This window comes from Sciurus vulgaris (assembly GCF_902686455.1).
Source record: "Sciurus vulgaris genome assembly, chromosome: 11".
NCBI classification, from domain to species: Eukaryota; Metazoa; Chordata; class Mammalia; order Rodentia; family Sciuridae; genus Sciurus; species Sciurus vulgaris.
This window is the reverse complement of record NC_136472.1, coordinates 29,654,385-29,666,900: the sequence shown is the minus strand read 5'-3', so window position 1 is coordinate 29,666,900 and position 12,516 is coordinate 29,654,385. Positions and strand designations below refer to the sequence as shown.

Sequence of the window (12,516 nt, the reverse complement as noted above, 5' to 3'; positions counted from 1 at the left end):
GTTACAAATGACCACAAATGAATGACTTGAACAATACACACTATCTTATAGTTCTATAGGTTAGAACTCCAACCTGGGTTTCACTGAGCTACAAATCAAGGTGTCAGGGCTGGGTTCTTTTCTGGAGTTTCCGGAGAAGTTCATTTCCTTGCTTTTTTCAAACTTCTCAAGGATGCCTCCATTCCTTGGCTCATGGCCCCTTCCTTCATCTTCAAAGCCAGCAATATTACCATGTCTGTGATCATTCTGGCCACATCTCCCTTTCTGACCAAAACTGGGAAAAGATATCCAATTTAAGGACCTATATGATTAAGTTAGGCTCACTTGTAGTATCTCCCCATCTCAAGGTCCTTAACTGAATCCTGTTATTACAGTGTGTTTCCTTACAAGGTAGCATTCACAAGCTCTAGATGTTAGGACATGATACCTTTGGGGATCATTATTCTGCCTAACATATACATGTGCAAATACTGATATGTAATGAACTTTTAAATTTATACAGGAATTTTTCTGAATGTGTTTGAAATAAAATAAAGGAACATAAACAATAAGACAGTATATCCCCAAAACAGAAGCATAATCATTTTAGAAGGAATAAAGTTCTTTTCATGTATATGTTGTTTATACATCTCCCACGAGACATTGCCATTGACATTGAAGAAAAAAGAAACGGAGAACCACTATCACCTTAGTCCATTATGTGTTCCTGTCACAAAGCACGTGAGGCTTGGTGCCAGGGAAAAGAGGTTATTTTGGCTCACGGTTCTGGACGCTGGACCTGATGCCCACATTCGATGGGGATTTCATACCTCACGATGTAGCAGATGGCATCCCAGTTTCAGGAGCATGGGTGGAAGAGATCATGAGGTGAGAGAGGTAGCAAGAGAGGAGGCCGGGCCCGGGGTTGTGGCTCAGTGGTGGAGCACTTGCCTGGCATGTGTGAGGCCCTGGGTTCGATTCTCAGCACCACCTATAAATAAATAAATAAAATAAAGGTCCACTGACAACAAAAAAATTATTAAAAAAAAAAAAAAACCTACTCCCTTGAGACAGGTGATTGATGGATCTCCTTGAAGGGTGGGGCCCCATCACCTCCACTATGTTAGGGAGCTAGGCAGCCATGAGCGGCGGGAGGCCAATGAAGGGTGGTAACTTACAGAGGCGACATCAGGCATATATATCAAAGAGAGTCTATGGGTCGCTGAAATGGAAGTCACAGGGAACTTTATCAAAGCAGACACACAACTGGAGAGCTGGTATGCCAAACTTCCCCCAGCCACAGTTAATAACAACCCCATAAGGGAACTATTATTTCAAGACCATGGTGTACCCAGCCCTTGGCTCAGGCCGTCACTGAAACCATGCCACACTCACCCCTTGTAACCAGGTCATCGGGAACCTCAGAGAAAATTTGGTAAGGGCTACACAAAGGGTAATAAGTGACCTAAGAGAAAATGAGAAACTCAGGCAAGAACAAAGGAACCCAAATCACTTAAAAACCCAGACTCTAAGAGCTACGCTGTTCTCCCCAGAAGCAGTTTGCAGGGAGCCGGTACTGGACCTCTCTACTCTCACTTTTGCTAATAAACTCTTGTCTGTATTCTGTGCAACTTGTTTAAAATCCCTCCTAAGACCCGGTCACTGGGAACCCCTGCAGTCACTCTGGCTCCATGGCAGGTCTCCTCTATGACAACTAGGCGCCACCCTTTAAAGGTTCCGCCACTTCTCAACACCATTCATTAACCAAGAACCTGTGGGGGACAAACAATTATCCAAACCATAGCAATAACCGTAGTCAACAACTGAATAACAGTCAACATGAATAATTCTTAGATACAGGATGTTGAGTTTAAAAAACAAGTACTAAAAGACTTACCCAAGGATGCACTAGATCCATGAATGAGTTCTTAGGGTTCCTATAACAAATCGCTACATGCTAGGTGACTTTAAAGAATAGACATTTATTCTTTCATAGTTCTGGAGGCTGGGAGTGCAGCCTCAAGGTGCAGGCAGGACCTTGTTCTCTCTGAAACTCCGAAGAATCCTTCTGTGTGTCTTCCTAGCTTCTGGTGGTTGTCAGCAATCCTTAGCATTCTTGGCTTGCAGCTGTATTACTATAATCTCTGTCTCTATTGTTAGAGGCCAGCCCTTTCCCTTCTCCCTCTCTGTGTCACTCCAAATGACTCTCTCTTCACAAGGACATAACTACTAGATTAGGGTTCACCTTCATCCAGTATGACCTCATCTTAACTTGATTACATTTGCAAAGACCCTATTTTCAAACAAGGCTTTATCTCACAGGCAGGGGATTAGGACTTCAACATATTTTTTGGGGGAAACATATTGCAACCCATAATGGTGGTACTTTTCAGGAAGGAGCCTCTAAGATTGAGATTCGCTTGTAGGGGATTTGTTATAGAGAACTCTGGGGAACATCTATCAGAAGAGGAAGAGGGAAGCAGAATTAAGCTGAAGGAGACATTGAACAGCTTAGTATTTACAATGAAGGATTCTAGCAATCCCATAGGGAACTCTGAAGCTGGGAAGGTCTTCCAGAGGGATGTGTAATTGAAGTAAGTGGTCCAGGCTTTTGTATCCTTGTGTCAACTAGTGAATGGGTGCAGGCTCCCCTTGAGGGGAAGACAAAACCACTCCCCTTGGCCAACTGCTGTGGCCATAGAGGGGCACAGCTCTGAGCCCTCAACAGCCAGCACACTTGGAAAATAAAGGAAGTAATTTCTTGGTCCTGAGTTGCATTCCCCAGTATCTACTACATTATGTTCCTCCTCCTCCTCCTCCCCCTCCCCTTTTTAATCCCCCCCTCCTTCTTCTTTTGTACTGGGGAGTAAATCTAGGCCCTTGCTCACTGAGTTACATCCTCAGCCCTCTTGTAAAGCTTTATTTGGAGAAAAAAAAAAAGAAATTCTGTTGTGCTATTGCACAGTAGGGTGACCATAGATAACTATAATGTGCTGTATGTTTCAAAAAGATAGAAGAAGGGATTTTGAAAATTTCACCGTAAAAATGATAAATTGTTGAGGATGCATATGTATAGGTTACCTATAGCTATATATTCAACATGTGGATATAATGTGCAATTTAACATATAGGTGGATAGAGTAAGTATGTGTGTAGATGTGTGCAACCAAGTGATACATACAAATTAAGAAAGTGGCTGCTTTGGGGCTGGGGTTGTGGCTCAGCCATAGAGTGCTTGCCTAGCATGTATGAGGCACTGGTTTCCATCCTCAGCACTGCTTATAAATAAATGAGTAAAATAAAGGTCTATCAACATCTTAAATTTTTTTTTTTTTTTTTTTAAAGTGACTACCTTAAGATGGGGAGACATTTTCACTGGGAAGAGTTAGTGGAGATTTCTGGGGCAATGACTATCTATCTGTCTGAGAGTTTCATTGTGTTGACTTTTTAATTATACATTTGACTGAACATATATCTTTGCATTCTTTTTTTTTTTTTTTTTTTTTTTTGGGTACTGGGTATTGAATTCAAGGGTACTTGACCACTGAGCCCCATCCCCAGCCCTATTTTGTATTTTATTTAGAGACAGGGTCTCACTGAGTTGCTTAGCACCTCACCATGGCTGAGGCTAGCTTTGAACTCTCGATCCTCCTGTCTCAGCCTCCTGAGTTGCTGGGATTACAGGCATGCACCACCACATAGTTTAATATTGTGTTTTATATCATAATAAAGCCTCTTCAAATACAAAAATTAAAAACATAAAACGAAAACTTTATTTTGAGACAGAATCTCACTAAGTTGTGGAGGCTGCCCTTGAACTTGTGATCCTCCTGCCTCAGCTTCCTGAATAGTTGGGATTACATCCTTTTTGCTCAGAAATAAGTAAAACTAGCCAGGTGTGGTAGTGCACACCCATAATCCCAGGGCTCAGGAGATTGAGGCAGGAAGACTGATTGCAAGTTCAAAGCCAGCCTCATTAACTTAGCAAGATCCTGTTTCAAATAAAAAGGACTGGGGATGTGGTTCAGTGGTTAAGTGCCCCTGGGTTCAATCCATGGTACAAAACAAAACAACAACAACAACAAACAAGAAAAACAAACAAACAAACACACAAAAGGAAACAATCTATTATTTTTAATGCCTATTTGTGATAAAAGTACATATGGTGTAGGTTGTTATGTTGGGTGGTGAGTTTACAGTTTTTCATTACATTTTGCTTTATAACTAAAATGTATTTCATGAAATCTTTGATATGCATCAAATACATTTACAAAGATAATAAAGGCAAGGTAGGAAGGAACTAGGCACAAGTAAAAGACAGCAAAGTAGCTAGGACCAGGAGTGTTGTCCAGTGGTAGAGAGCTTGCCCAGCATGTGTGAGGCCCTGGATTTGATCCCCAGCACTGCCTAAATAAATAAAGTAGGTAGAATTTTTAGGAAAAAAAAACATGGGTAAGGATAGCAAATTCTGAATCCATTGCTAATATACGCTCTCAGATGAAGAAAAACTCCTGAAATTCCCCTTTATTATTACTTTATCTTTGTTTCCATAACCATCCTAAAGTTTTCATTTTTGTTTGGCAGTCTGATGTTGCTAAAGTATCACAGTTTACACCCCCTTCCACCTACTTTTATACTGGTTTGTTTAACTATGTTGTTATTCCTTTTTTTTTTTTTTTTTTTTTTAAGAAAAGTGTTCTGGTAAGTTTGCTGGAATGATCATTAGATCTTCTGATGCTATACAGAAAACCAGTTACTGTGTCAAGATTCATATTTCAAGATTTGATATGTCAGGATATGTCAACTGATATGACAAGATTTTACTGTGGTATCTTTTTTGGGGGGAGGGGGTACCAGGAGTTGAACTAAGGGGCACTGGACCACTGAACCGCATCCTCAGTCCTATTTTTTAGAGATAGGGTCTCACTGAGTTGCTTAGTGCCTCACTTTTGCAGAGGCTGGCTTTGAACTTGTGATCCTCCTGCCTCAGCCTCCTGAGCCACAGATTACACGCATGTGCCACTGTGTGTGGCTCACTGTGGTATTTTTAATGATATATTTTTGAGTGAGCGGAGAAAAAAGTTGTGGATCATGATTGCAGTTTTTACTTTAAAAAGAGATGTGTGTACATATGTTGTATATATCATATGGATTTATACCTACATAGGAAAGGAAATGGAAGAATACAATCCAAACATGCCAGACATGATGAGTAGTACTAGGAAATGAGATGGCATACTTTTCCATTTTATGTGGTTTTTCTGAGTCTTTGAAACTAAAAACTAAGGAAAATATTAAACTTGTCTTTTCAAATTCATTTTTCCCCAAAATTACTGATTTCAGTTTAATTTAAGAAATATATTTACAGAAAACTCCAAGAAATGTGAACCTAAGTTTTATTATTAAAAAAGGTGGTAGAATAGAAAGATGCCGGTATTTTTTTGCGTGAGATGGCTCCACGCTAGAACCAGGCCTGCTGCCCTAAAGAGATCCTTATAAAGAAAGTTTAACTTAAGGAGCTGGTTTTCTAGTTGGAAAAATGGGGTTGTTCTTGCGACACTTGAATGGAATAATGTATGTGAGATCACTCTGAAAGTCATAATGCAACACTGAAGCATATAAGGTTGCTTTCGTATGCCAATATTTGTTAAAGAAGCTAAGTATTAACGTTTTTGAAAACTCGTAATTTCTAATGCTAAAGTTTCTGTTTCTTTTAAATTGATTTGTTCATCACAAACTTTTAATTTTTTTTCAACCCAGGATTGGACGACTGAATTTAAAGGCGAGTTAAACTCAATATTTTGAACTATGTTTAATCGAAGATGAGGTAGAAGACAGAACTGTTAAAATATGTAAATTTCATTATACTGCCACACGAAGAATTCAACATGTCCCAAAGGATTAACCAAGATGGCATTCTTAAAAATTCGTAGCTTCTATGAAATTCCCTAATTACAGAATTTTCTTTCATCATATTGAACTATTCCTAATTTCATCATGAAAATCTGGTCTGAAACTCAATTTACAGAAATACTGAAAATGAATTTCAAATTAAATGGGAATATCTGTCTACTAATATGATACGATATGGTTGTTTCACATTTTTCCATATTAAAGACTATTTTGAACTCTAAATCTTTTAAATAAAAAATACTGAAATCCACTATGGTTGGGTCTGAGTATGTTATTTGTATAATGACTGGATATTTCTAGAGATGCTTCTATTCTCCCTTAGTCTTTTTCTTTTTTCTTTCTTTCTTTTTTTTTTTAATGTTGCCTTCTCTTAACTACTTCTGGAGACATGATTTCACAGCCACATGTCTTTGGTTCAAATCTCAATTCTGCCACTTAATCTCTTATATTTCCATAGGAAAGTTATTTAAGTGCTTTGAGTCCCTGTTCATTCACCTGTGAAATAGGAATCAGACTAGTACCCACCTCATTGAATACAATGTCTATCTGCCAATCACTGTTATATGCTTATGTAATATTTTCACTATTTCACAGATGCAGAAGTTGAATGTTTAGTAATTAAAATCTACACAGGATCATATAGCTAGGAAGAGGTGGAATCAGGATCTGATATATTCGACACTAAAGCCCAGAATTTAAAAATATTGCTTTCTCTTTGGAGAGTTAATAATGGTTCCTTAGGTTTGGTTAATTCTTGTCTGCATGTTTAATTTTAGGACAGAATACTTCTGAAAAGTAGTGGGCTCTCATTATAGGGTCTTGTACACATTAAACTTTTCAGTGACTCAAAATTGACTCAGAAACAAAGGATTGTTGTTCATTTCCCAAAGTGTATGAACTCCTGAACTCCAAAGGACTTCTCTGGCACATACTGCTTCACTTTGTAGAAGTCATTATTTTTTTCTTTTAGTAGATAAACAATTAGTATTCTGAAAAGGAGACTGAAGTGATCAGAATAAATGTGAACATTTTAAAGAAACATTATTCCTGTTAATTGCATGGGCAGTGTCTAGACTTGATTGAGAAAGAATGGATATCAAAAGAGATTGTTTCAATATTCAGTATTCCTTTTTGTTAAAATAATATACTCAAAATGAATTATAGAATCAATGGAAAGTCTTTCCACAATACACTCACTTCTTTCCTCTCCCCTCTCCTTCCCTACCCTTCCCTCTCCTCCTCTCCTCTTCAATTCTCTTTGCAGTACTGGGGATTAAATCCAGGGGAGCTCTACCACCAAGCTACCTTCCCAGTCCTTTTATTTTGAGGCAGGGTCTTGCTAAATTGCCTAGGCTGAACTCATGATCCTCCTGCTTCAACTTCCTGGGTTGATGGAGTTACAGGCATACCCCTACCATGTCTGGCTGTTCTTATTTTTAAAAAAAAGTCCTACATCAACAATGTTTGTCTGCCAAGACAGGTTCAGAAAGACCAGTTAGGAGGCTACTGTCATATTCCAGGATAGGAATGCTTGTGATTTGGATTAGCAGTCAATGGCAGAGATAAAAAGTGATCATTCAAGGTATATTTTGAAGGTAGAGTGAAAAAGATTTGCTGAAGAATTGAATATGGAAATCTAACAAGAAAATCAAGGTTGACCCCTAGATTTGGGGGTCTTTGAATGCAGATAATGACCTGCATTCAAATACATCTTTGAATGGTGGTATCATTAAACAGAGATGGAAAGAACAGAACAGGCGAGTGTGTGTGTGTGTGTGTGTGTGTGTGTGTGTGTGTGTGTGTTTGTGTGCATGCACATGTGCTTCAGTGATAAACATATTTTGAACATGTTAAGATGTTTATTATTTTAAAAATAAATTTCTCTCTCTCTCTCTCTCTCACACACACACACACACACACACACACACACACACACACACATATATATTTTTTTTCCTTTCAGTGCTGGGGATAAAACCCAGATCCTCACACATTCTAGGTAAGTGCTCTACTACTAAGCTCTACCCCCATCACTGAGATGTTGTTTATTTTACATCTGAGTAGAGATGCCAAGTCGGCATCTGGACCTCTAAGCAGAGGAGTGTGGATAGAGACATTTGGAAGTCATCAGTCATCTTACAACTGATATTGGGACCCCAAGTACTGGATAAAATCATGTAGGAGAATTGTCCAGAGAAATAAAGAGAGCTGGAGTCTGAGCACAAGGGCACTGAACATTTAGAGGCTAGATGAGGAAGGGCCAGCAAAGGACTCTGGGAAGGAGCAGCTAGTGAGAAAAATGGGTCACCCACTGCTGAACGGTAGAATAGGAGAAGAACAGAGAGTTGATCATTGGCTCCCTATTGTATGCCCAGTACCTAACTCAGTGACTGGCACGTGATTAAAGTACAATTAATACATACTGAATGAATCCTTACTTCTACTTCTTTCTTCTTTACTTCTACTTTCTTTCTCAGACATTTGTTGGGTTCCTTTAAGGTTCCAGGCACTGTTCTAGGTCCTATTGATTCATAGCATACAGCCTCTGAAACAGAGTCTGTGTGGACCACATACATGCATACATGAGACAAAACTGTGTGTTGCTAGTTTATAAAGTCTCTTTTTCCTTTCTTCTATCTTATCCTGGGGAAAATGGGACTGAATATCTTGAGGTACTGAGCTGGTGAGCAATGATGAGCTGGAATACATAAATCTGGAGCTCTATTGCAGGCAAAGATCCAGAAGAGAGAGACACTGAGGGAGAGGGTGGTGGGACTTTAAAATGAAGAAGCAACCTCAACCAAAGGTATCAAACTCAAAAAATATGTCAGTTTCATTCACATAACTGAATTCTAGTAGACAACCAACAGTTTGTGAAGAACACGTCAGCTTTATTGTTGTACCTAATGAATCTGGTAAGTGTGGAGAAAGAGTCGGGGGAGTGGACAGGGAAGGATATGGCTCAGAGTTAATATTATAAAAACTATCAGGTTAGCCTCAAGATAAATTGAATTGTTACCCTTAGAATTACTACCATTGAGTTCCTGCTTGCCAAAAACAAAACAACAACAACAAAAAAACTTGCATCAGCAGTCCTTACTGGTTGAGAATAAGTTTTAGGTACCTTCTGTGAGTCCAAATTCATGCCATAAAAGGGTACAGAAAGTCTTGAAGAGAGGAAGGGAGAATTATGGGTAAAGCACTTACACAACAGTCTTACACAATTTCTGAAACGTTGAGGTTTTTCTCTCTGGAACTCAGCTGAGGTAGGTCCATGTCTCTACTTGGACTGCACACTTTTGTGACCCTGTTAACTTACATTGTTTAACCCATGCTAGAAGAAAGGCATGAACGACTCTGGGCCGGCAGCAGCCAATAAATCTGCTTCCTGCTAATTCCTTGGGTGTCCAGACTCATCTGTCCGCGAAACCCCATTCCCTGACCTGGCCTGGTGGCGGTACACCTGTAATCCCAGCGACTTGTGAGGCTGAGGCCGGAGGATCGCAAGTTCAAAGACAACTTCAGCAATTTAGCAAGACCCTAAGCAACTTAGAGAGGACCTGTCTCAAAATTAAAAATAAAAAGGGTTGGGGATGTGGCGACCCTGTACTAAAAAAAAGAAAGAAAGAAACTGCACTCCCTCACCCCACAAAAACGGAAGTGGGGGGAGGTTAAAGAAAATTCTCCTGCCTTGCAAGTACAAGGCCCTGGGTTCGATCGATCCCCAGAACCGCTGGGGGGGTGGGGGGGGGGGAGAAAGAAAGAAAGAAAGAAAATTAATTCTCTATAAGACCCAGTTAGAAGGTAGATTTCCAAAATCAATTGCTCTGCAAGCTGTATTCCTATGGTCATTTTTTCATTTATCTTACGGCTCTTCAGTCGTTGTGAATTAGAGTTACTTGACTGCAGCAAGTCAAACTCAAGTCGTTGAACTCAAGTCGTTGGGAACTGCCAGTTGTTTAATGCACGGAGAGTGTGGGAGGCCACGCATTTAGAAGAACTGGAAGACGTGAGGATAACCAGAGCGAATGGTGCGGTGGGGAAAGGCACAGAAACAGGCGCCGCAAGTCTTTATCCGGAAAGATTATGGAAACCGTGACCACACACTAACAAAGACATAGAAGTGTTCAATACACAGGTGAAAATAAAACCATGGCTCCCCGCCCACTTTCTACTACAAACTTCCCATTCGCTGGTCGTTTCTGCGATCCAAAGTTCGTCTTCAAGCCCGAGCTAAATCAGGCTGGATCTGCCTGGCCAATCAGAGCTCCAGGACCATCGCAGCCAATGAGAGACCAGGGCGCTTTGGTGGGGTGAGACACGCGGCTTGGGAGCCGAATCCTGTAGGTCTTGGTGAGGCGTTTGGGCGGGACTGATATTTGATTGCCAGGTGAATGATCCACAGTCTTAGAACGGCAACGTCGCACGGTACCTGTAGGCGGGGGGCATGGGCGGGGCAACAAACCTGTAATTAGCCAATAGGTGACTCACTACTAGCAGAAGGAAAGGTAAGTCACCAATGGCAGCACGAATATGGCGCCGTGGGCGGAGTTTAGGCTCAAAGGGCTCTACGAACGGCGCGTGAGTGTCGTCCTCAGAGGCACCGCAGGCACCTCCTTCTGACTTCATTCATTCTTTTTTTTTTTTTTTTTTTAATTCCATTCACGGAGGTTGAGAGGCCTGCTCGAAAGCCATGGAGAGCGCTCTCCCTGCTGCCTGCTTCCTGTATTGGGTGGGCGTAGGCACCGTGGCCTACCTGTCCCTGCGCATCTCGTACTCGCTCTATACCGCTCTTCGGGTCTGGGGTGTGGGGAACGAGGCGGAGGTCGGCCCGGCGCTCGGTGAATGGGCAGGTGAGTCGGATGCAGCGCCGCGCCCTCCCTCCTGCCCCCGCTCGCGGCTCGGCGGGGCCCGCACTGGCCGGGACCGGTGCTCGGCCTTCCCCTCCCCAGCTTCCTCGCCCTCCTCCGGCTCCTGGGTCCCGCGCACCCGCCCGACCTGCCTTAGCCATCTGGTGGCTTGCTCGGACTTCGTGTAGACTTTAAAAATGCTCAGTACGTTGCAGGCTGAACTCAGGGAATCCGAAGTGCTGCTCGTGGGTGCAGACATCTGCCGTAGCGCTGGGCTGGTGTCTTTGAAGCCGTTCCTGGTGCGTGGCGGCCGAGGCTCGGCTTCCTACCCGCCTTGATCCGCTCCTGCTGAGGGTTTGAAAAGAAGTTTTGAAAACAGACCCTGTGCTTGGGTTGAAAAGCATTCAGGTGACTTGTGAGGGGTGAGGATGGGGCAGGGGGTGTAGGAACCCTGAATTTCAGCAGTCTTTCGGATCCATGGAACCTTGCTTCCAGTTACTTGAGATTTCATGTAATTTACGAAGCCCCCTTCCCCCCCCCAAAAAAAAGAAAAAAAAAAATCCTCGCTACACTTTTCAGGCGCCCCAATGAGTAGCAGAAACTTAATTGCGTTCACAAAACAATCGCTCTTCGTGTTGCAATCAGAAATACTGCAGAAGGTCGTTTGTGGGGGAAAAGCACCCCCACGAAGTGAGCTAACCCTCTTTAACAGCCAGTTGGAACAAATGGAGGACAAAGGTCAGATTGGAGAATTCAGGAAAATTTCTTGTTTTTTTGTCCTCGCTATCTCCCATCACCTCTTTTCCCGCCCTCCTTTTTTTCTTTGTTTTCCCTCTGTTTTGATTTTTAAAAAACAGAACAAAAAAACCAAGTGTTTGCTTATGACATTTGTGGTTATTCTTTGATGTGATTATTTGTTTTGATGTTTCACAACAGTATTCACTTCTAATTTGATTGAACTTTGGTGTGGTTAGGAATTGCTTGCAGACTGAGCTTAAATAAGATACACGAATAATGTTACTTCATGTTATTTACTTTGTTCATTCAAAAACATTTAAATAATTTATTGTGAAAGACATAGTAAATTAACCTTTCGGGACAACAGCATAAACATTAGGAGAAAACATACTCAAGTAGAAATGGTTGTGTGAGATCTTTCCCTGATGTAAGCAGCTGTTGACATTGTAATCTTTTGATAGTCTAAAAAAAAGACTCTCAACTGTATTGTAATCAAATTATAATTTCACAATTGACTCACCCAATTTCTTAGTTGTCAGTTTGGAAAAACTTGCTTGTGGACTTTGTCAGCAGTTACACAAGACACTAGTGTTATGGGAAATCAATTATCAAGATAAAAATTTGTAATTTGCAAAGACTAGTGTTAATAACTTTTAAACTATTTAAAATTGACCATAGTAATAACTCAAATGGTAGGTCCAAGTCATCTATATGTAACACCTTAGTAAAAGTCAAGTAATGTAACATTGTCATTTCGTTGAAAACATTTGACTCCAGGGGAAGGATAGTTGATAAATTAGGAAAGGGTTTATGTAGGATTTAGAACTAGAACATGGGGCAGCAGAGAAAATCATGGTATCATTATCAAAATGAAATGTTTGAGTTCAGTTTATCCCAGATTATTGGAGAATCTTAAATTTTAAGTTTTTAAGCAGATGACATGATCAAATTGGGCATTTACAGCATTATTTATATGTCAAACAAAATAAAATCAAAAAAACCCTACTTCTTAGTCTCTTCAAACTTGGGGAATCTT

At 40.9% G+C, this 12,516-nt stretch overlaps 1 protein-coding gene and 1 long non-coding RNA gene across 3 annotated transcripts in view; both read left to right on the top strand.

Moving 5' to 3' along the window:
- Positions 1-6,107, top strand: part of LOC306639460 — a 105,476-nt gene extending 99,369 nt beyond the window's left edge. For both annotated transcript variants that reach the window (XR_013757654.1, XR_013757655.1), the window contains one exon: positions 5,740-6,107. This is a non-coding gene — a long non-coding RNA (uncharacterized lncRNA). The remainder of the gene's footprint in view (positions 1-5,739) is intronic.
- A 4,340-nt stretch (positions 6,108-10,447) lies between these two features.
- HSD17B12 (hydroxysteroid 17-beta dehydrogenase 12) overlaps positions 10,448-12,516 on the top strand; it is a 161,905-nt gene continuing 159,836 nt past the window's right edge. The window contains exon 1 of the mRNA XM_079103047.1: positions 10,448-10,745. Within this exon, the coding sequence (XP_078959173.1) occupies positions 10,586-10,745 (160 nt within the window). The 5' untranslated portion in view covers positions 10,448-10,585. The remainder of the gene's footprint in view (positions 10,746-12,516) is intronic.